A 20,794-nucleotide genomic window follows, 5' to 3' on the forward strand; every position below is an offset into this window, starting at 1 on the left:
CGTCAAGCTTGGACCGTGGTATTTCCGGGAAGTCGAGTGGTCCGAAACGCAAACAAAAGGTTAGAGTAGAGAGCCACCATTTGGCCAGCAAGGTGTCGCTCAGATATTTATCACCGAGGGGATCAGGTATGGTCATTGAATGGTCAGAACTCGCCTCCAATACACTCCCGGGCTGTTGTAGTGGCCAGCTTTACCCGCATACCATCGGCTTACCCAAATGTCCACGAACTCCCCTGCATCATGTATCCCTCCGTCGCCGTGGCGATTGAGCGGGACTGGTTGTTGGCGGGCGTGCTTGCGAGTGCACGGTTCGTATATCACAGGCACCAGATCTGTAGGCACCGGCCCCATGCTTTCGTGAACTCGCTGGAAATTTGTCCTTCGACGCCCATCATCACCCAAATCTAGCCGTAGCACCGTGGTATCCGTAGGAATTGGCGCAGCGTCAGCGCCGTGTAGAATTTGTGGAGAGCAATAATCGTGATACCGTTCTACCGAACGCCTGTCCTTGACATCCCATCCTTCCTTCGCCGCAGCTTATGGCGACGGTCGGGCCAAAAAGGCCGACAAGGGAGCTGAAAGCTGTTGCCACTTTCCCATCTTCACCCAACCCCAAAAATACCAGTACTTTATCTGAGGCGGCGGGCCTCACGCTCGGATTCGAGAAGAACCAGGATGTCGTCCTCGCGAACTAGACACACGTAGGATTAGTCGCCGGTGGATCAATCGCAAATATTTCGCTTCATACCAGGGCCCTTGACGTTCCTGATGATGGAACGGGTAGTGTCGTCCATGAACTCGACGCGCACCTGAGTAACACCACCACGAGAACCTGTATTTCGACCAGATTAGCACCGAGCGTGGATTGGAGGGCTAAGTTGCGGGGTGGTTCGCACCGGTTCTGCCGAGGACTCGGGTGACCTTGACGAGCTTTACGGGAGCCTTCGAGGAATCCATTTTCGCGACTGATCGACTGATGTGGTGGATGTGAGAATCGGTCGTCGGGTCGTGATGCTGAAGGTTGCGGAGTTGCGAAATTTCACCAAGATTGAATTGTGCGGAGCCAAAATCGCAGGGCTGCAGGATATTTTTATTTCCGGTCCGGTGCGACTGGGACGGAAATGTGGGGCAAGCCCTCACAAAGTCTCCAGCTTCTTGCAATGCAGTTTGTCTCACTCGAGTCAAGAGAGTTGCACTTAGATTTGATCGACTTGAAAAGCCAACTGTGATTGCAATGCGGATTATCCGTTAGGGCCTCTAGCCATGGTGTCGAAAACTCTCAAATACCGACCTTTCGTAGCGCGGTATATGCATGTCTCTTGATTTAATTCCAGTGTCCCAGATCAAGTTCATGTGAATTTCCGACTCAAACCTTTCCAAGCCAGTTTGTCAAACTTCAACGATGCCCAGTTTCAAGAATACTCAGAGTATTGAAATGAACAACCATAAAACCTTAGTTCGGTTCTACGGGTGTTGACCCCATTCCCAAGCCAAGGCATCAGAAATCCAATCGGACCGAGACTTCCGTGAGTGGGGAGAGGCCTCGGGTATCAAACCCATGATTTTTTGTAATTATGTCCTTAGTACCTAATGCTTGAAGTCAATTTTATGATCGCAGTTTGATTTTTGATATTATTACCGTGGGGGGCGAACGAACATCTTTTCTGTTGAACTACCTAGTACCACACCATCAAAGGCATTCGTCCTTCGTCTTCTCGGAAATCGATATCAGAAACATTAACGTCAACCAGCGCCGAGTCCACATATAGCTGAGAGCCCGACACTGTGTCACATTTTGAGAACGTGATGGAACACTCCTTCGAGAGAGATGCCGAAGCCCGGCCCGCCGCGCCTGATGGGGGCCGTAAAGTGTTTGCCCACTATATGGTTCGAGCCCACATCGTACCTCGGTCAAGTGGCGCTTGAGATCGCTACTAATTTGTTCGTGATTTTTAGGTCGGACTCACGTGTGACTATCCACCTGAGTGTTGGGTTCGCGAAGTTGCGGCCGCTAAAGCAGCTGGCATCGACGGGTTTGCTCTCAATATCGGCCCTTCAGACAGTTGGACCAGCCTGCAACTCGACAATGCCTATGAAGCAGCCGCGCACTGTGGAGAGTTTTCCATGTTCATTTCGTTTGAGTGCGTCGTCTCTACGTAATTGCCCTTGTACATGAGTTGAACGCTGACCGTCGCCGGGGTAGTATGGCGGCTGGATGTTGGTCAGTTCCGCAGGTAGTCAGCTTGATCAACCGGTATCATGCATCGCCTGCGCAAGCCACAATCGACGGAAAAGCCCTCGTCTCAACCTTCGAAGGTCCTGACTGGGCCCATAACTGGCTCAGCGTTCGTAATGAAACGCCGGCTATCTATCTTGTCCCAAACTGGTCAAGTCTGGGACCACACGGGGTCGCCCATAAACTGGATTTGATTGACGGAGCTTGTAAGTCATGGAACTTATTGCCGTTGTACCAATCTGTGCCAACGAGGCTGAGACATGCAAAGTTTCCTGGGATGCCTGGCCCAAACCTGGGCAATCCAAGATGACAACTGTCGAAGACCTTCTTTACAAAGACTGCCTCCGCGACAAGAAGTACATGATGGGCGTGAGCCCTTGGTTTTATACAGGCAAGCCCAACTCTCCAATTTTGTCATTATCTTGTCTCATGGAAAACCCAGATCTGCCGCAGTGGAATAAAAACTGGTACTGCTCTAGCGAGTCTCTTTGGCATGATCGTTGGCAGCAGGTTTTGGAGGTCATGCCAGACTTTGTCCAGATCATCACCTGTACGTCCTACGGAATTCCACTTCCCTTCTACTGATTCTCACACCTGAAAGGGAATGACTTTGGCGAATCAAGTTACATTTGTGACGAATCATCGGCACAAGTCGTCAGCGGTGCGGAATCGTACATCGCTGGACACTCTCACACTGCGTTTAGGGCGGTTCTACCATATTTTATCACCGCTTTCAAGTCCGGAACGGCCGACATTGATTGGCAAGGGGAAAACACCGCTATCGCCTGGTACCGTGCTACCCCAATCCGTGGCCAGCAACACTCTGGTGAGCCTGAGCCATTCCCATGCATACCGGACCGTGAGACTGAAGCTTCCCAGAAACAGTTTGGGGTCAGGGCGGTACGGTTTCAGCCAACCACGGTGCCAAAGATGTCATCTCCGTCATGGCGGTAACGAAAGGCGTTGCATCTATCACCATCACGGCCGGCAACGCATGCCGAGTAACGTTTGAGACAACTAGTCAAAGTCCTGTTTCGTACTTCGAAGTGCCGTACAACAATCGCACCACAGGCCCTGTGACATTGGCCTTGGATGGGAAAACCGCGACAGGGCCAGAAATAAGGCCCTGTCACGGGACTGGGAAAGTGAGTTGCGGAAGGAGTTGGCTTCTAAATCGGCGCAGTAAGACTAACTCACTCCATTTGTAGGCCTCTCTCAACGCGGTTGCGATTCATGTCTAGGCTCGGCGAGCCAGTCCATCCAGTGGGAGGAACCTGGGAAGCATTGCAGGGGTCATGAGGAATTGAAGAATTTGCCTGGGTTGGGTAGTCTCTAAGGCCAACATCCTGTAAACACTGGTGAGATGAGACAGGATGCGAGTAGTATAGCGCTCTCTGGCAAAAGCAAGTCGAACTCCAAGTGTGGGCAACCTTCGACTAGAGGAACGAAAAAAAAGACTCGGAATCCCAATGTCGACTTTTTATTTATTTTGCTCGGTTTTCTTTACCTCTTCTTTTTCTTGGTTTTCTTTTACTTTTCTCGATTTCTTGCTTCCCTTTCAAGTCCGGCCTTTTTTAGCCCGAGTGTGTATAGACAACATCGAGTGTGAGCAATACCGCTGAGACTGTTTCATCCCCAATGCGATGTCCCGCGGTAACTCGAGGATGACGTACACAGTACTTCGTACTTCGTACCTTGCGCTTTGTCAGTATGTGGGTCGGTTAATCTCGGCGATCCATTCCCGAACCTGCATGCGACCGCGTGCCCGGGCGCTCCCGTGTACGGCCTTGGCCCGCTTCTTCCGGTCTGCGCAACATTTTCGACGACGTCACGGGCTTTTCCTTCTGTGCCCTAGCCGACCCGCAACCACTCCGAATCTACCTCAGTAGCGCTTGACATCGTCATGTCGCGCGCGGCTTGTCCGAAACAACTCACCATAGTTTGGCTTCGAGGACGATGAGAATGCCTTGGCTCGGTCGATCAACACAAATATCCTAGACCCCTCGATAAGCCGCTGCGATATGAGGTTGGCTTTCGCTCTGGGCCGGCTCTTCTCCCACCCGGAAGCATCGCTCTGCCCTGGCTCAACTTTCAAGATCCTGAGACACCCTTTTCGACCTGCGCCTGTCCGCGCGCACATTCGCACATTCCTGTCTCAGACGGGCCCGCGAGCTCGACCGCGATCATGGAGGCCCCACCGTTCCGCCCCACGGGCCCTCATGGCGACCGCCGGCGGTGGGCTGGCTGCGGCTGCGTTTGTCGAGCTTTCGGAGGATGGCAGCGCCAGCCCTGATGATACTGGCGAGAAGCGTATGCTCGAGGTTTCCCGGGCCGAGATTCGCAAGACGGCTGGCGAACATGACGGAACGTTGGGCTCGCTGCGTCGCCGACTCGTCTTGATCTTGGACCTCTACATCTGGGAGCCAATATGCACTGGCTTCCGCTTTTTGCAACTCGTCGCAATATTTGTGCCCGTAATCATAACGGTACCGGCGATGTGGGCTGGGCGTCGTTTACCGGAGCGCGATAACGAGCGGACAGGGACTTTGTGGTGGTATAACTTTTTAGTCCAGGCCATGGAGTGGGCGGGCCCGGCTTTCATCAAGGTAATACAACCCCGGTCCGTGATCACGACCCGCTAACTGACAGTCGATGCCGACAGCTTGGGCAATGGGCCGCCTCTAGATCCGACATCTTTCCCAATGAACTGTGTGACATCATGTCAAAACTTCATGCCAACGCTCCTGCCCACTCTTTCCATGCGACGAAGCGGATAGTCCAAAATGCTTTTGGCGGACGCGATTTCGACGATATATTTGATGAGTTTGACGAGAGGCCAATCGGCGTCGGTGCCATTGCCCAGGTCTACAAAGCGAAGCTCAAGCCTGACCTCGCTGTTCCTGGAGACGTGGATATTCCTGAGGACCCTGCCGATCTCCGCCATAACGTCCGCAAAAACGTCGATACGGTTCTCAAAAGCACACCAAAGCACGTCCCATCGTCCTATGTTGCCATCAAGGTCCAGCACCCCCGCGTTGAGCGGACTGTGCGGCGCGACCTTCGCATCATGCGATTCTTCGCCTCCGTACTTAACGTGGTGCCGACGATGGAATGGTTATCTTTGCCTGATGAAGTGGACCAGTTTGGGGAGATGATGAAGCTGCAGCTGGATCTGCGGATTGAAGCGGCGAATCTGTCAAGGTTCCGCAAAAACTTCAAGGAAAGAACTACGGCCTGGTTCCCATTTCCCTATACAGAATTCTGCACTCGGAATGTGCTCATCGAAGAGTTCGCTTACGGTATACCCCTCGCCGATTTTATCGCAAATGGAGGAGGGATGTTCCAGCAAGACATCGCCTCCGAAGGTCTTGACGCGTTTCTGCGCATGCTTCTCCTCGACAACTTTGTTCACGCCGACCTCCACCCTGGAAATATCATGGTACGGTTCTATGAAGCGGATCGACCTAGCCTACGGTTGCGCCGCGCGCCCGAGAACCCTGGTGTAGGGCAGCAGGCAGACGTTACGGAGCGGGTCTTGTCACGACTGCGTCCGCATCAACACGACAAGAAGCTCTGGAACGCCGAGTTGGCCAAGATTGAGCGCGAGGGATTCAGACCACAGCTGATCTTTATCGACACTGGCCTTGTGACGGAACTCAATGCTACGAATCGGCGCAATTTCCTCGATCTATTCCGCGCCGTGGCCGAGTTCGATGGCTACAAGGCCGGCCATCTGATGTGCGAACGGTGTCGGCAGCCTGACGCGGTTCTCGATAGCGAGGTGTTTGCCCTGAAGATGCAACACTTGGTTCTCGGCGTAAAGAGCCGGACACTCGCACTCGGAAACGTCAAAATTGGTGACATATTACAGGAAGTCCTAGGGATGGTCAGGCAGCACCATGTCCGCCTAGAAGGGGATTTCGTCAATGTGGTCATCAGCATGCTGCTGCTCGAGGGTATTGGCCGCAGCTTGAACCCTGATGTGGACCTCCTCAGCAGCTCGCTCCCGATCCTAAGGCAACTCGGCACCCAGGGCGGCAAGGATATGGTCAAAGAGGGCGACTTTCATATGCTGAAAGTCTGGGTAGGCCTAGAGACGAGAAGGTTCATGCAGGCCAGCGCCGAAGACGTAGGTCCCTTGTCTCACATTATCCTTAAAACCACAACATTATCCTTAGAACCACACAACTAACTCTAGAGGATAGGTCGAAAGATGTGTCCGCTACGATCTCCTCTCCCCGAATGTCTAATAGGACTCGTTCCCACCAAAGCGGTCCAGTGAGGCCTGCTACCGATAGGCAAAATTTAAATAATAACACTCCACCACTTTTACTACCCCAGCCAGCGGTACTTGATACTTGACAATAATGCAGTACACACCGTAGACAGTAGCAGTACAGATCTGTAATGCCTCCCTACTTGGTGAACTTGAACTTAACCTGCCAAACTCCCAAACTGCCCAACTGCCCAACTCGCGAACGACGCCGATCCCTGCATGTGATTTGCCTGCGGGACAGCCGGCTTGGCGCCTAAGAAAATGCGCGTCATTCTTGCCCCGTTTGTCCTTAGCCCAAATCATCCCCGTCTCTTTTTTTTTCGCTATCACCCGTAATCTTCCTATCACCATCGCCCATCCTTCTCCCTAAGTCGAACCAACATTCCCAGTACTACCGAGCTAAGCCATTCCTCACACATCATCCCCCGAGTTCCCTAGTTTCGTCCTACGGACTACTTTCACAATGGGCTGGTTCTGGGCCGACTCCCCATCAGCCACCCCGGTTGTCCCTCCGGCGGACAAGACGCATAGACACATCACCGGGGCCGGTACCCCGCCTGTAAGTTGATATCCCGGTCAATCCATCACCCATACTCATCCCAAATCCTCTCTCTCTAGGCCGGATGTCCCATGCACAAAGGCACCGTTGATGCCTTCACTCCTCCTACCCGTGCCGCGAGCCCGACGCCCTCCTCCTGCCCTGTTCCGCACGGCAACCCCACCGCAAACGCAGCGCTAGCCTCCTGTCCCGTTCCCCATGATAGCCAAGGCTCGTCTTCAGAACAGCGGCAGGAGCCATCGATGCTCTCCAAGCTGAACCCACTCAACTACATGTTTCAGTCCATCTCTCAAGAGCAGGCTCCGGGTCAGACCCATGTGCTCCCGACCAGTCGAGACGAATCTTCTATCCCAAGAGGCACCGGCGAAAGCAATTGGGAGTACCCTTCGCCTCAGCAGATGTATAATGCGCTGCTGCGCAAGGGCTACACGGACACGGACATCACGGCTGTCGAAAGTATGGTCGACGTCCATAACTTTTTAAACGAGGGAGCCTGGGGCGAGATTGTCGACTGGGAGCGCAGGTTTGCCAAGGGCTTATCCCGGGGCTGGGAAGTCAGTAAACGCGGAGAAGAGAACGCACCGCTAGCCCTTAGACGTTTAGAGGCGCAGGAGGGCGGCCAGACACAACCAACTCTCATCAGGTTTCAAGGGAGACCGAAAGAGATGACGCCAAAGGCGGCTATGCTACAGCTGCTAGGGCGGGTATATCCCTCCAAGTTCGGGTATGTGGGATCCCAGCATGTTTATCGGGCGATTACTGACGCTCCTGGGTCTAGCACCGAGCCGCCTTTTGATCGCCACGACTGGTTCGTCTCGCGCAATATCAACGGCCAGAAGCAAGAGGTCCGCTACGTGATCGATTTCTACTCAGCACCTCCGGAACCAACTGGCGAGCCAGTCTTCTACCTGGATGTCCGGCCCGCCATAACACCCACCGCGGCTGTGGAGCGGTTGATGCGGTGGGGCGGGGATGTCTGGTGGAGGGCATCGGGTGGTGACGTCCGAGAGCAGGCAAACAGCCGGAATCGACACGATTGAAGACGTAGCCCCAGCTCCTCTTACATTGTATGGCGACGCTGATGGGTCTGCTCGATTTACGGGATGGCGCCATGGAGAAATTGGTTACTTAGGGTCTCGGTTTGCTTCTTGAATCTGTTGCTAACTCTCTCCTCATCTGTATAATGGCGGCATTATTGTTCGAGATGCCGGTCGTATCTTGCAAGCCTAGATCCCAGGTGCTTTCACCTTTGTCAACGGGGCGTTTCGTGCCGTTAGACTGTCCTGCATGATTGGTTCAAGCTTGGCGCCATTCGCTACCACAAAATTGATGAGCTCGCTCTTCGCCAAGGAGACATGCCTCCACCTACCAACCTTCCAGAATTATCCCTCATATTAGTGACTACGATCCGGGGATATAGTGATGATGCCTAACCCGGCAGGCCACCCGTCGCCAGCCGAAACCCGAAGCGCCGGGACACGGGATACCGGCTCAGCCGCAGTCGCCTCCACCTGTCCGGACACAGAATCGCAAGACCAAGATGAAAGTTCCGTATCTGTCACTGGGCTTAGCGGATACTCGGTCGATCTGAGTGTATGTTCAGAATGCCCATTAGCAACTGGTTTGCCTTGAATTGACAACACCAGGTCGATCACGATAGCAATGCTACCAACTCGCCGCTTATATCGGATTCGGGAGCGTCAGTCACAGAACGACCCAGTTGGCACGCGAAGTAGGACTTGGTTTGCTGAAATTGTACCAGCTCGGCCTCGAGTGCTTCCGTGAGCTCCAGTGTGTACAAATTTGTTCAGGAACATGGCCGGACGTTCCACAAGTACAAGGAAGGGAGTAAGTCGTCAGCTGCTTCCTCGGTGGGAACTTTCAGCCGTGCTAACTTCCACGGCAGAGTATTTCCTTCCCAATGACAAGGTGAGTTTAACGATTGGGCTATAGCGCCATACTGACCACTTTTACGGCAAAGAGAGCAAAACCGGTTGGGTAAATCCATGCCCCCTTTGACCTGCTAAACGGTCCCAAGTCTGACGTCTGTTAGATCTCCAGCATACCATATCAAAGTTCTTGTTGAAGGGAAAACTCGGATTAGCGCCGGTTGAGCGACCGGGCCGTGTGCTCGACCTTGGGACAGGAACAGGTGTCTGGGCGATTGAGTTTGGTAGGTGTATTCTTTCGCCTGGGGTGATCGTGGATCATACTCCATGTGCCTTGTACCATTTCTCGGCGGCATCTGACACGGGTTCACAAAGCCGAGGAGAACCCCAACTCGGAGATTCTAGGCACCGATCTGAGCCCTATACAACCCGATTACCTGCCACCGAACTGCCGCTTTGAGATTGACGATGTGGATGACGACTGGGTCCACAACCACAAGTTTGACTATATTCACGGCCGCTACCTACTTCCATTTGTCAAGAAGGACTGGTCCGTCTTCTTCAAATCCATCTACGACAATCTGAACCCCGGCGGCTGGGTTGAATCCCAGGAGACCATCATCTACTTCCAGTCAATCGACGGATCTGTCGAAGGCACAGCCCTGCAACGATGGAACGCACTTCTGCTCCGCGGAATCCAGATGATGGGCCGCAGTGCCACGGAGGCGTTGCGTTGCAAAAATTATTTGGCCGAGGCCGGTTTTGTTAACCTCGGCGAGAAGAAGTTTGCCGTCCCTATGAACCCTTGGGCAAAGGGGGACGACCAAAAGGCGGTGGGCGCCATGCAAATGGCCAACAACTTTGAGGGTATCGACGGAATCACCATGACCGTGTTTACTCGAGCACTCGGCTGGGCCCCGGCCGACGTGGAGAAACTACTCGTCGACGTGAAGAATGACTTCAAGGACCGAAGCATCCACGGATACATCACTGTGTGAGCACATTGGACTCAAAGAAAGCCTTACGATCTGCTAACAAGAGATTCAAGAATCGTCGTATGGGGTCAAAAGCCGCAATAAAGGCTGACTCGCGCCCCTATACGGGACCGAGGGGCCCTAAGCTTACCTGGCGGCGTCCACTATTACCCATGTGGACTGGTAATCTGTATTTCATCGGCACAGGCCACACTCTTTCCGTGTTCTTTTCGGTCACCATCTCGCTGTTCCTTTTTCTCTTCTTGGTCGGCGAACCTCATCTATTTGGGTTCAGGGCAGTCGGCTCTGCCCTCGGCCGTGGATCAAGGCGGCAATATACGACGGCGCACGTATGTGTTTGCCCTCCTCACTGATTCACTGTCCAGCCATCCTCTGCATCGTTCAAGTTCTCTCCATAAATCTGCCATGTAATCGTAAACATTACTACAATGGCGGTGTTAAAGTAAACCAACAACTACAAGGTCGTCCAACATCTCCTTTCGTCGTTAAGTCAACTCAGGAGTTAGGTAGTTATGGAGCAGTATTTGTTTAGTGGGGCGGCAGATGGGGGAACAGCTGCTGGACAGCTGGCAGTCCCCATCCACGGCAGCTGCTCGCAGACTTCAAAGGCGGTCAATCATTTTCAGCTCCAGCCTTTGAGAATGAGTTCTGCATCTGATAATTGCCAACTCCCCAAATGGCACAACGGCCATGACAAACCGCAAAGGAACTGAGGCACCATCCACCGCATCCGCGCCGGCTTCTGACGACCCTCATTACGTCCGGCTGCATATCACCCCGCTAGACGCCGAGCTGCTTAAAATCGCCCTGTCATCGACCCTGCTCCCGAAGGCTCGCAATATTTCCTACCACTCGCTCGAGACATTCCCAGAGAAGCGGTTCGGCTTCTTGGAGCTCCCGGAAGAGGACGCGGCGAAAATAAGCAAGAAGCTTAGCGGATCGGTGCTGAAAGGCGTCAAGATCCGCATTGAGCGCGCAAGGCCCTCCAGCCTCCCCACCCCACTCGACCCGGTTGCAATGGCCAAAGAAGATATCCCCAAGGGCACGGTCGACGGCGCACTCCCGCTGAAGGATAAAAAAAAGAAGAGGAAGCGTGGTGCCGAGGAACTCAGCGGCATAATCTTGGAAGACGACCGAAAGATCAAGCGCGGATGGACCAACCCCGACGAACCTAAGGAGAAGAGGTCAAAGAAGGACAAGGATAAAGCCGGGAAAGAGAAGAAGAAGCGAACAAAATCCAAATATACCGGCCATGCTGAGTGTTTAGTCAAGACTGTCTTGCCCGCAAATGCCACCCCATTGCCCGACGCCCACCAGTCCATCCCGACAAAGAAGAAGAAGAAGGGCAAGTCACGGGAGGTGGTCATTCACGAATTTGAGAAGACCACCAAGTTTCCGACGTTCCTCAAAGCGGCAGCGCCCAGCGGCCAGCCAACTGTGCCCCTGGAGTTTGTGGATGACAAGGGCTGGGTGAACGAGGATGGGGAAGTGATAGAACCGGTGCAGACCAGGCCGCCTCCGAGTGGCAAGATCTTGCTTCCAAGCAAGCCAAAAACCAAGGTTCAGGAGACCAAAACGGAGGACGAGAGTACAACAAGCTCTAGTGACGAGGAGTCCGACGAGGAAAGCGAGATCAAAAGCCCAGATGCGGCCCAGGACAGCGAACCTAGCCCCGACCTGGCGAGGTTGAATGGCTCTCCTCCACCACCAGCCAAGCCTGATCAGTCACGGCCGAGATCGTCCGGTTCAACCCGCAGTTTATCGATCAAAATCCCGCCGGCAACCCCCAGCGAGTCCAGAGTGCACCCCCTGGAAGCCTTGTACAAGCGCGACAAGCAAGCAGACGGTGAAACCCCCAAAGCAGACGCGAATGGTCAAAGTTTCAGCTTCTTTGGCGGCGTTAACGACGAAAGTGACGGAGAAGAGGCCGATGTTGATGCGGACGAGGCTCCGGGGGTTCAGATTCCATTGACTCCCTATACTCGCCACGACCTTGAATTGCGCGGCATTCGGAGTGCCGCGCCTACCCCTGACACGGCACACCCTAGGCGGAGGTTCACGCCGTGGGAAGGCGACAACGATGGCGAGGAGCAAGATGGAAAAGGGACGGACGAGGAGATCGAAGACTGCGATGAGGAGATTGCACCGAGCAGCCCAGCAGTGCAGGGGGGTGAGGGAGATGGCAAGCCGGCCAGCGACTTCCAGGATTGGTTCTGGAAAAACCGGGGAGATCTCAATCGCTCATGGAAGAAGCGGAGAAAGGTTGCGGGCAAGGAGAAGAGATACAGAGAAAATAAGGCTCGCATGGCCCGAGCGATCTAGTCATCGCTGACCCGCCGATACGGACTACTACCATATTTGACCAACAGGCCGGTGAGCGCCGGCAGATGGTACTCGTTGCCTGGGGTTTATGATCATTCGAGTAATGGGCAGCTTTTGACACCGAAACAAGTGTTCGCGCTCAACACATTAATACAAACAAGTTTGGTGGTCAGAAACTTCAACTTTCACATCTCAACACCCTTTCGCTTTCCTAATTTCCACACCCTTGACCGGGTTTGTTGTGCATGATATCGTTAACTAAAACTATTTACATTTGTGGCGTAACACCGTCGTTCGCTGAGCTAGCGCTCTCGTATTATACACGTCGGCCCAAAACCGGGTAGTGACGAACAAGGTTCTACACTGACTTCACGGGGCTCTCAGCCCAACCTACTTCATCCCCCCGGCCCTATCAGCCAGGAAGTTTCCGAGTTTGCACTGAGTATTGATCACATACCATCCTTGGTGCCCCTCTAGATTTCGACCGAATGCGCCCCAGGCCGGTGAAAGGCGGTCCTGCTAGGCAGCGCCAGATGGCGGAGAGTACTACCGCGCGGGCGACCTGAGGGTGTCTGGTTGTGGGAGGTCTGTGGGGTGTGAGGTGAACTCGGAGGCATCCCAGACAAGGGACTGTATCCCTCGGTGACGGCTTCACACAGCTCGGTGAGGATGCTGGCCTTGGTATCCGATTTGGAAATGGTAGCGTTGCCATCACTACCTTGCCAGGACTCGGGCTCTGTGACCGAGTCCTCTGACTGAAGCAGTTGGCGACGTGACAAGGAACCGCCCACGTTTAATTTCTTCTCCTTCGGGGTATTGTCGCCGCCGGCACCGGCATCCGCATCCATGCCGCTCGACTGACCGATGACGTTCTCCATCGTGCCGTAAGTAGGCCCACTCGCAACGCCAGCCATGTCAGTTTCACCGTTGTTCTGCTCGCCGATGTTCGGTCGACCTTCCTCAAGTACCCCAATGCGGCTCTCAAGGAACTCAACATAGCGGCGAAGCTGCGTGTGATCCTGGACGAATTTCTGCCAGGCCTCTGTAGCGCCGTTGTCTTGTCTCCGATCCTCACTCTGGGGTCGGGGAGGGAGAGGTCGAGACCGAAGGTGCATCTCGATCCAGTTCTCACCCGAGACAAGGTCCTTGTTCATCTTGCGGTACTGCACGAAGGTGGCGCCCAGGAGAGCACCAAAGGTCAGGACAAACACACCGCTCACGGCGGCCCACGCCACCACCCCGATGCCGGCATACCCATGCTCGATATAGCTAGCAGTCACCGCCGTGACGCTAGCAACCACGTTGAGGATGCATAATTCCAAGAGAACGGCCGAAGCGAACATCATTCTACGCGATCGGGCAAGGGCACTCCACAGCTTCTTCGTGCTTCTCGGCACGCTCCGTCCTGCATTTGTGGCCATGCTGGGGCTCAGCGGCAAACGGCTATGGCGCAATCTCGGGCCAAGGCGGAGAGACTCGAGATCGGGGACCTCGCTTTGGATTGTCGTCGGCCTCCGCGAGTAGAGACTAATGTTTCGCGTCGAGGCCCCGGCATTGGGCGCGGCTTCCGGCATCCCGGCCGGCTTCAGGATGATGATGCCATCAGGTGTATCGGCAATATTACCGCCGTCGGAACCGCCGTACTCGGCTCCCACGCTGCTGCTGGGCGCCGCAAGCCATTGGGTGTCTTGGGGCTCACTCTTGGGAATGGTCGCGGTAAAGAGCGGGCACAGACGGGACAGCACTCGGCCTTCCTCGTCCCGCGGGACAGGCGTAGCATGAGTTACGCTGGATGTGTCCGTACGTTCAATATCGATGTCATCGATTACGGGGTCCTTCGTGGCTGTGTCCCGCGGAGTGTGGGTTGCCGACTGATGGTGATGCGTGGTTTCTTGGTGTTTCGATGCAGAAATCGGCTGCTGCGCCTCATTCCCAAGTTGGCTGTCGCCCCCGTTTTCGATATTTCCAGGCCCAGACACCTCCGACACCTTGCGCAAAACTGAGTACGGAGTTGGGATCATGGGTCGCTCCAAATCGTCTGTTGCAGGTTGAAGGAAGTGTCCGCCGTTGCTCGGTCGCGGGTGTTCCGCTACAACAAGACAAGTTAGTGATGATTCTTTTGCTATTATAGGCTCAGGTGTTTTTACCGATCGCATTGCTCTCGCTGTGCCGGGGTGCGTATATCTGAGTCTCGACCGAATCTCGAGAGACGTCGGCGCGACCACGAGCCATCGATATCTCGTTTTTCGCCATCTGGAAACTTCCAGTCATTGTCGCTTCACTCGCTGTGGAGGCCGTGGTCCGGTGGCGGTATTTTGCACTCTCAGTTTGGTCAATGTTGTTACAGTTAGCACCGGGCGCATCGCAATGCTGGGCGGCTGCGGTTGGAAGGTCCCTAGATGCAATCAGCAAGAAAAGTCGACCGGCATCAACACAATGTAATCGGTCATACAATGATAGACGTTTGGCTGACTTGGGGAACGGCCAGCTTGTCGGCGAGTAACTCCCAGCCGTGCTAGAAGCAGTAGTAACTCCGTCCATGGCGCTGTAGGGGACCGCGCGGATGGAGGGTGTTCGAGGTGACGCTGCCACGAAAGTCGGTCGGGGTATTCGAGTTGGTGTTTTTAAGATCGGGCTGAGGGGCTCCATTTCAAGACCAGTCGCCCGAAAAAAAACACAATGTTAGAAACTCAAGGTTTCCCTGACTGCTACTTGAACCGAGTTTGGTTGAGTAGGGAATTTTACTAATAGGGTACGATATCGGCCCCAAAGGGAGCAATCTAAACAGGCCTTATGATGTGACTAGGCGGTTGTTAGAGGGCTCGAGTTTCGAGCACGGAAGCTACCCTGTTCTTTATTTTGCAATTTTTCCTTCCGTCTGAAAACCTCTCGTTCGGTGCTGTGTGTTGTCCCGGATGGAGCCCCTGAATGGGTAAACAAACAATAACGAAACCCCGGGCCACCAGCAAAACACGCGATCGGTCTGTTTTGATGTACATCGACTGAGAAGGATTCTCATCCAGCCGTTTGTTGTTATAAACAACGAGCCTATGCCTGTAAGGGCGGCATGTAAGCGATAGCATGTTTGCTTCATTCATTACGAGACTTGCAGAAGGTGAATAGACCACCTCCATATCTACATTTCAAGAAGCCCCGGGACTCACAGCTCCAACAGCGCCGCTCTCAGTGTTCTTAACAACCATCTACTACAAGTGGCACAGCGGAGGTATAGCTAACGCCGTAGGCAGACTTTGGTGTTGGCCATTGCACAGCAACAATTTGGTTCGCGATGTATGGTTTGGAACCAATTGAACTCTGCTGCCTCGACCAGCGGGTATGGTTGCAACCAAAAGAATTCGTTCTATCACACAAATGTATACCGGTTTCTACGACGAATCGAGACGACTCGTTAAGGTCAAATCTTGAGCTACGGCCTCGCATCTGGTTCAGATCTAGTTTGCACCTGTGAATATGCAGAGGCGAAGTTACGCACCACAATATGTTTCCCATGGGTCCCCATTATCAATTGCGGACGGGGTTACAGGGCCGGAGCCGTATCCTACGGCGTCCGGTGATAGTCACACAGAAGAAGCGTGTAACAAACTCTTACTTTAACCTTTCTTTATCTCTACCTGAAACCGCAACGCCCAGTCAGTGAACTCGTCCTTCTCGCCCTCCCACGGCTTGACTAGTAGCTCCGAGGCGGCGAATGCGTCGAAGAAACAGTCATCCATCAACCGGTCAATTTCAGAACGGTCTAGTTCGTAAAATGCCAGGGCTAAGCTGCCGAACCTCTCGGGAATCCTTTTGAGAACAAACATAATCTCGTCTAGTCGACCCTGCGTATCCGAATCCGAAGCCGGGGGCAGATGTGGCAATGGCTTGAGTCTGCGTTTCACTGTGGCCTGGTAGAACAAGGTAGTTAGGCGCAGTCTCTTGACACACGACTCCAGACGCTCCCGTATCCTATCCGGATCATCGCGTGGGATGTGCCGCTGTGAGTTCATCAGGTCGTCGAGAATAGCTTGAGCATCTCGCGTCCCAGATACCGAAGTGGACTCATGATGCGGAGTAGCCTGAGAAAAAGAATCACTACCCTCATCTTCGCTGTTCTCGTCATCGTCGTCCTCGTCGCCATCCGTCTCTTCTCCCCACTCTTTTAGCTCCTCCATCACATCTTTGAGAGTGTCCCGGAGCTGCTCGACCTTGTATGCTAGGGCACCAGCGAATCCGCGCTTAGCGAAGGTCATAACCTCATCACAAGCAGCCCACAGCACGCCCGTGGTGGCAATGCTGCCTCTCCCCCCTGCCGCCCCTACCGAAGCATTCTTCTTGGCGTCGGAAAGAACCTTGCCATCCTTGGGGATCCGTGACAAGAGCTGCTTCAACTCCTTGAGGACCCGACCGGCTCGCCAAGCTAGATCTTGCTGTATGGTGCGCGTGTACCGCTCCGGTGTGCACACTTCAACTGCAGCGGCCAAGCTGGGGATGGGGCCATCGACGAGCTCTCGGAGGACCTTCGCAATCGCTGTTGGAGTGAACGGCTCGTTGATTATGAGGAGGGAGATCTTGGTGGCATGAGCCTTAATCAACGCGGTGGAATCGTGGGCGAGAGATAATGCATCGAGAGGGCCAGTTGCCGCAGCGAGCTGCTCGTCTATGGGCTGAGGTTTGTTTTCGTGGTTGACTCGCTTTTGCGCCGCAATGCTCGACACTACGGCGTCGAGTTGGCCGACAAGAACAAGCGCATTACCGATGACGGAGTTGAGCGCCTCGAGGGGGTCGCTAGACATGATTGCTGCTTATCTTGAATATGTATGGGGTTAAAAAGGAAGCTTGTTGTGTGTCTACCCTGTGCTCATCTGTTGGAGGGGTGAAGGGGGGTTCATGGCGGGGCAGTGAATTTTTGGAAAGTCGGGGTACGTGCACAAAGCATCTATTCGCACTGTGTACAAAGAACTTAAGATGCCAAGTCTTTGGTGTCTTGGCGCTCTGTCGCTTGGCTCCTCAATTGATGGGTCAACTGCCAGCTGCCAGCTGCCAGTTGCCAGACTGTCTCAAGTTGGCAAGCTGTCCTGTCCTTGAACTTCCACCTGGAGATCAACAGATGTCGCAGCTCTCAGGGACTTGCACATCTCTCATGTTTGTTTCTGTCCAACGCGGGAGGACGCCAATAGGATAATCATGCGAAGGGCAAGCGCATTGGCGCTTTTGAGCGCTCTTTCTCACGGTACCTTGACGGCAGCCGACAGCTTGCCGCGAGGCGTCGGACCCGAGTGTAAGTTATCGTCGTCTTTCCCGAGCCGCTACTGCAGTCAAGGGCTGCAACACCGTCCATCCGGAGGATGCGATACGCATAGTGTTAAGGGAAGCGTCCCCAAGGTCAACTATTAACCCCTGAGCAGTCGTCAAATTCTACGCGAGCAAATCAACCTTCACATGCATCGGCAACCCCTCCATTACCCTCGATCCGTCCCAGGTCAATGACAACTCCTGCGACTGCCCCGATGGCTCTGACGAGCCAGGAACGGCTGCCTGTGCGCACATCGACGCACTTTCGCCCGAGCAACCCCTTCCTGGGTCGATCACGGGCACCACCAACACGACCAATGCCCTTCCTGGCTTCTGGTGTGCCAATGCGGGCCACATTGGTGCGTACGTACCATTCATGTACGTCAATGATGGGGTATGCGACCACGATATTTGCTGCGATGGCAGTGACGAGTTTGCGCACGTTGGCGGGGTCCAATGCGAGAATCGTTGCGACGCGATTGGCAAGGAGCATCGTCGCCTCGAAGAAGAGCGCAGGCAGAATAAGGAGCGGTCAGCTAAGCGGCGGCGAACTATGGCCAAGGAAGCCCGAGAGCTGCGTCGAAGAGTGGAGACCAAGGTCACTGCCTTGAAGGCGGAACTTCAGGGACTCGAGATCAAGAAGGAGGAGATGCAAAAGAAATACGAAGAGGTCGAGCGCTCCGAGCGCAACAAGGTCGTCAAGGTCGACGGACAAGGGGGGAAACTTGGCGTTCTTGTTGGTCTAGCGAAAACCCGGGTTTCCGAGCTCCGCAATGCGCTGGACAAGCTGTTGGACCAGCGTGATGACCTGCAGGACAGAGTTGATCAGCTGGAGGATATTCTTACCAAGTTCAAGGAAGAATACAACCCCAACTTCAATGATGAAGGTGTCAAGGCCGCGGTCAAGGGTTGGGAGGACTACGCGGCTGCTCAAACCGGCGAGAAACAGGCCGAACTATCGGACGCGGATGTTATGGAGATGCTGAAGGAAGACGGTGAGACTTCTGGGATCAACTGGGCTGAGTTTGAGAACTCGGACGCCAGTGACGTAGACGTCGGTATGTCTCGCCAACCCGACGCCCACTCCCCTCCAACCGTTTGGCTAATAAGTGTAGTCTACAACTGGGAAGCTTACCTCCCAAGCCCCGTCAATGACTTCATCCGCGACAAGATCAATGTCTTGCGTATTTGGGCCATCGACAACGGCATCCTTGCTGACAACCGCAGTGGTGCTGGAGAGTCTCGTCTGGTCACGGCAGCCAGGGATGCGCTAGATGCTGTGAAGAGCGATATTTCGTCCAAGACATCAAGTCTGGAGGAGCAACAGCGTGATTTGGAGAAAGACTACGGCATGGACGACATTTTCCGTGCTCTCAAGGGGAAGTGCGTCAGTAGCGACGTCGGCGAGTACGAATATGAGTTGTGCTGGATGGACCGTACGATGCAGAAAAGCAAGAAGGGCCACGGAAACACCAATATGGGCAACTTCGTGCGCATCGACAAGGAGTTGGCGGACGAGGAAGAACGGGCCGATGGGAAGAGTCTGGGCAAGGGCGAGAGAATGGTCCTGCGGTACGAAAACGGCCAAGGCTGTTGGAACGGCCCGAACAGGAGGACCGACGTTTGGCTCACATGCGGGGAGACGGACGAGTTGTGGCGTGTGTCAGAGTCCGAAAAGTGCGTCTACAAAATGGAGGTGGGCACTCCCGCTGCCTGCGAAGACGTGCAAGAGCCAGGAGTGCAGGCCAAGGATGAGCTGTAGAAATTTGCGTTTGTCACAATGTAGGTGGTCTTCATGATAAATCGCAGTTAGTATGCTTTTGGGCAATGTATAGATGGCATTAGAGCCAGTCGCGGTAGCATCGAGTCTTGCATCATTGTTTCCCAGCAAGGTTCGGGTGCAGTTCCATGAATGATCTCATGTAGTTGGTATAAATTATACACACAGGTCAACCGATAGAGGTACGGTAGTGATATTGTTTGCCCTAAGTAACTGTTTTCATCGCTCATCTCGCTTCGGCGGCCAACTTACGCCGTTTATTGCGCTCCTCCTGTTCTGCTAAAACTCTCGCCGTGAGTGAGGCCGTCATGGCATTATTTATACCACTCACTCGGTTGCTAGCATTTGACTTCGGAGCTGCCTTGGTCGCCGACCCGTGTTCTCCGTGGGCCCCCCTGGCCTTTTCGGATTTGGCTTTTCCATCTCCTTCCGCCTCCTCCGCCTTGCGCTTCTTCTTCCCGTTACCCTTCTCCTTCTTCAGGCTGTGTGTGAGCCCGCTAGCCTTGAGATTGTTGATTCTCTCCGTGAGATGATCGAGGTCTGCATTCTCAGTCGGCAAAATTGGGATAACGTCTCCAGCCTCAAACTTCTCGCTGCATTCCGGGCAAACATCCTCTTGAATCTGCTTAATGGCAGCATCGGCGAAGACGTGGCCGCACGGGACGAGATATACCGCCCTTGTCGCGGGGCCTAGCTCTTTCAGCGATACTGGGCAAGCCCAGATCTCCTGCCCTTTGGATGCGGAGGGCTCGTAGCGCTTGATCTTGAGCTTGACGATATCGCGCAGTGATTTAATGCCTGTTGACGTGAACGACAACTCCGGCGACTCACCATGCACGAGCGCGGGTGCAGCGGCCTCGTGGTCATCGCCGCTTGGCATTAATCCTCTGAGAACTGACTCGTAGTTGTAGAGACGCCCTCGCCAGTCGGATACCACGTTTTCCATGTCGAGCCGCTCCGACGTCAAGGGGTCGTAGGCCCAGGCATGGGTGAGGTTCTCAAGCGCAGTTGCTTTGAGCTCGCTCACAGTCGGCGCCCGCGCAGCTGACTTGACCAGCTCGCGGCGTTTCGGGATCGAACCGCCATCGTTGCCCATCGCGGGAAAGTTCTGATGCTTGCTTGATTGTGTTGTGTGATTGTTTTGCAAACACCGGAGTTCAGTTAGGTGTGAGCGAGGAGGAACCTCGATATTCGAATAGTAGTTAGGATAACGCTAATGAAAGGGAACGAGGCAACTGCAGATTACCTGCGGCCCGTGCTATTATAGAGTTCGGTTACCTCCATACCACCCGTTCCTGGCCCAGAACACGCGCGGCATGGTGCCTTAGGGGGCCACCGGGGGCTGAGTTGGGGCGGCGGGTTCCAATGGCACGTGCGTACCCTACCCCACGTCAGTGTCGAGGCTCGAGTGACGCCGATGCACCTAGCACCCCGAATCGGTAGGT

At 54.3% G+C, this 20,794-nt stretch overlaps 10 protein-coding genes across 10 annotated transcripts; 6 read left to right on the forward strand and 4 right to left on the reverse strand.

Moving 5' to 3' along the window:
- Window positions 1-404: 404 nt before the first annotated feature.
- F5144DRAFT_386581 (40S ribosomal protein eS28) lies at window positions 405-1,029 on the reverse strand. The gene is made up of 3 exons (XM_066784679.1): window positions 897-1,029; window positions 749-832; window positions 405-691 (listed from the first exon to the last, which is right to left on the reverse strand). Exons 1-3 carry the CDS (start codon window positions 955-957, stop codon window positions 630-632), a joined length of 207 nt encoding a protein of 68 aa, XP_066638803.1. The 5' UTR covers window positions 958-1,029; the 3' UTR covers window positions 405-629.
- A 532-nt stretch (window positions 1,030-1,561) lies between these two features.
- Window positions 1,562-3,852, forward strand: F5144DRAFT_585852 (glycoside hydrolase family 71 protein). Its single transcript, XM_066789721.1, has 8 exons — window positions 1,562-1,887; window positions 1,957-2,141; window positions 2,204-2,442; window positions 2,505-2,627; window positions 2,679-2,786; window positions 2,838-3,062; window positions 3,116-3,381; window positions 3,445-3,852. Exons 1-8 carry the CDS (start codon window positions 1,807-1,809, stop codon window positions 3,475-3,477), a joined length of 1,260 nt encoding a protein of 419 aa, XP_066638804.1. The 5' UTR covers window positions 1,562-1,806; the 3' UTR covers window positions 3,478-3,852.
- A 158-nt stretch (window positions 3,853-4,010) lies between these two features.
- On the forward strand, window positions 4,011-6,658 carry F5144DRAFT_585854 (ABC1 family-domain-containing protein). The gene is made up of 3 exons (XM_066789722.1): window positions 4,011-4,842; window positions 4,899-6,365; window positions 6,442-6,658. Exons 1-3 carry the CDS (start codon window positions 4,258-4,260, stop codon window positions 6,484-6,486), a joined length of 2,097 nt encoding a protein of 698 aa, XP_066638805.1. The 5' UTR covers window positions 4,011-4,257; the 3' UTR covers window positions 6,487-6,658.
- Window positions 6,659-6,975: 317 nt separating this feature from the next.
- Window positions 6,976-8,111, forward strand: F5144DRAFT_498274 (cytochrome c/c1 heme-lyase; the record flags this gene model as incomplete). The annotated part of the gene is made up of 3 exons (XM_066786260.1): window positions 6,976-7,071; window positions 7,131-7,795; window positions 7,850-8,111. The coding sequence occupies 3 exons, from the start codon at window positions 6,976-6,978 to the stop codon at window positions 8,109-8,111; spliced, it is 1,023 nt and encodes a 340-aa protein (XP_066638806.1).
- A 720-nt stretch (window positions 8,112-8,831) lies between these two features.
- Window positions 8,832-10,039, forward strand: F5144DRAFT_499500 (S-adenosyl-L-methionine-dependent methyltransferase; the record flags this gene model as incomplete). Its single annotated transcript, XM_066786332.1, has 5 exons — window positions 8,832-8,919; window positions 8,978-9,004; window positions 9,055-9,069; window positions 9,336-9,954; window positions 10,009-10,039. Coding segments are annotated over 5 exons (780 nt in total), but the record flags the coding sequence as incomplete, so codon positions are not given.
- A 262-nt stretch (window positions 10,040-10,301) lies between these two features.
- On the forward strand, window positions 10,302-12,513 carry F5144DRAFT_386798 (uncharacterized protein). Its single transcript, XM_066784680.1, has one exon. The coding sequence runs from the start codon at window positions 10,646-10,648 to the stop codon at window positions 12,275-12,277; it is 1,632 nt and encodes a 543-aa protein (XP_066638808.1). The 5' UTR covers window positions 10,302-10,645; the 3' UTR covers window positions 12,278-12,513.
- A 237-nt stretch (window positions 12,514-12,750) lies between these two features.
- Window positions 12,751-14,926, reverse strand: F5144DRAFT_596296 (uncharacterized protein; the record flags this gene model as incomplete). The annotated part of the gene is made up of 2 exons (XM_066790783.1): window positions 12,751-14,366; window positions 14,425-14,926. 2 exons carry the CDS (start codon window positions 14,924-14,926, stop codon window positions 12,751-12,753), a joined length of 2,118 nt encoding a protein of 705 aa, XP_066638809.1.
- Window positions 14,927-15,704: 778 nt separating this feature from the next.
- Window positions 15,705-17,070, reverse strand: F5144DRAFT_596297 (uncharacterized protein; the record flags this gene model as incomplete). The annotated part of the gene is made up of 2 exons (XM_066790784.1): window positions 15,705-15,740; window positions 15,910-17,070. 2 exons carry the CDS (start codon window positions 17,068-17,070, stop codon window positions 15,705-15,707), a joined length of 1,197 nt encoding a protein of 398 aa, XP_066638810.1.
- A 258-nt stretch (window positions 17,071-17,328) lies between these two features.
- Window positions 17,329-19,458, forward strand: F5144DRAFT_585878 (glucosidase II beta subunit-like protein-domain-containing protein). Its single transcript, XM_066789723.1, has 3 exons — window positions 17,329-17,555; window positions 17,683-18,627; window positions 18,685-19,458. Exons 1-3 carry the CDS (start codon window positions 17,462-17,464, stop codon window positions 19,329-19,331), a joined length of 1,686 nt encoding a protein of 561 aa, XP_066638811.1. The 5' UTR covers window positions 17,329-17,461; the 3' UTR covers window positions 19,332-19,458.
- F5144DRAFT_585880 (Rtf2 RING-finger-domain-containing protein) lies at window positions 19,459-20,654 on the reverse strand. The gene has a single exon (XM_066789724.1). It carries the CDS (start codon window positions 20,443-20,445, stop codon window positions 19,576-19,578), a length of 870 nt encoding a protein of 289 aa, XP_066638812.1. The 5' UTR covers window positions 20,446-20,654; the 3' UTR covers window positions 19,459-19,575.
- Window positions 20,655-20,794: the final 140 nt, after the last annotated feature.

The sequence above is a fragment of the Chaetomium tenue genome (assembly GCF_020726465.1).
Source record: "Chaetomium tenue strain MPI-SDFR-AT-0079 chromosome Unknown F5144scaffold_7, whole genome shotgun sequence".
NCBI classification, from domain to species: domain Eukaryota; kingdom Fungi; phylum Ascomycota; class Sordariomycetes; order Sordariales; family Chaetomiaceae; genus Chaetomium; species Chaetomium tenue.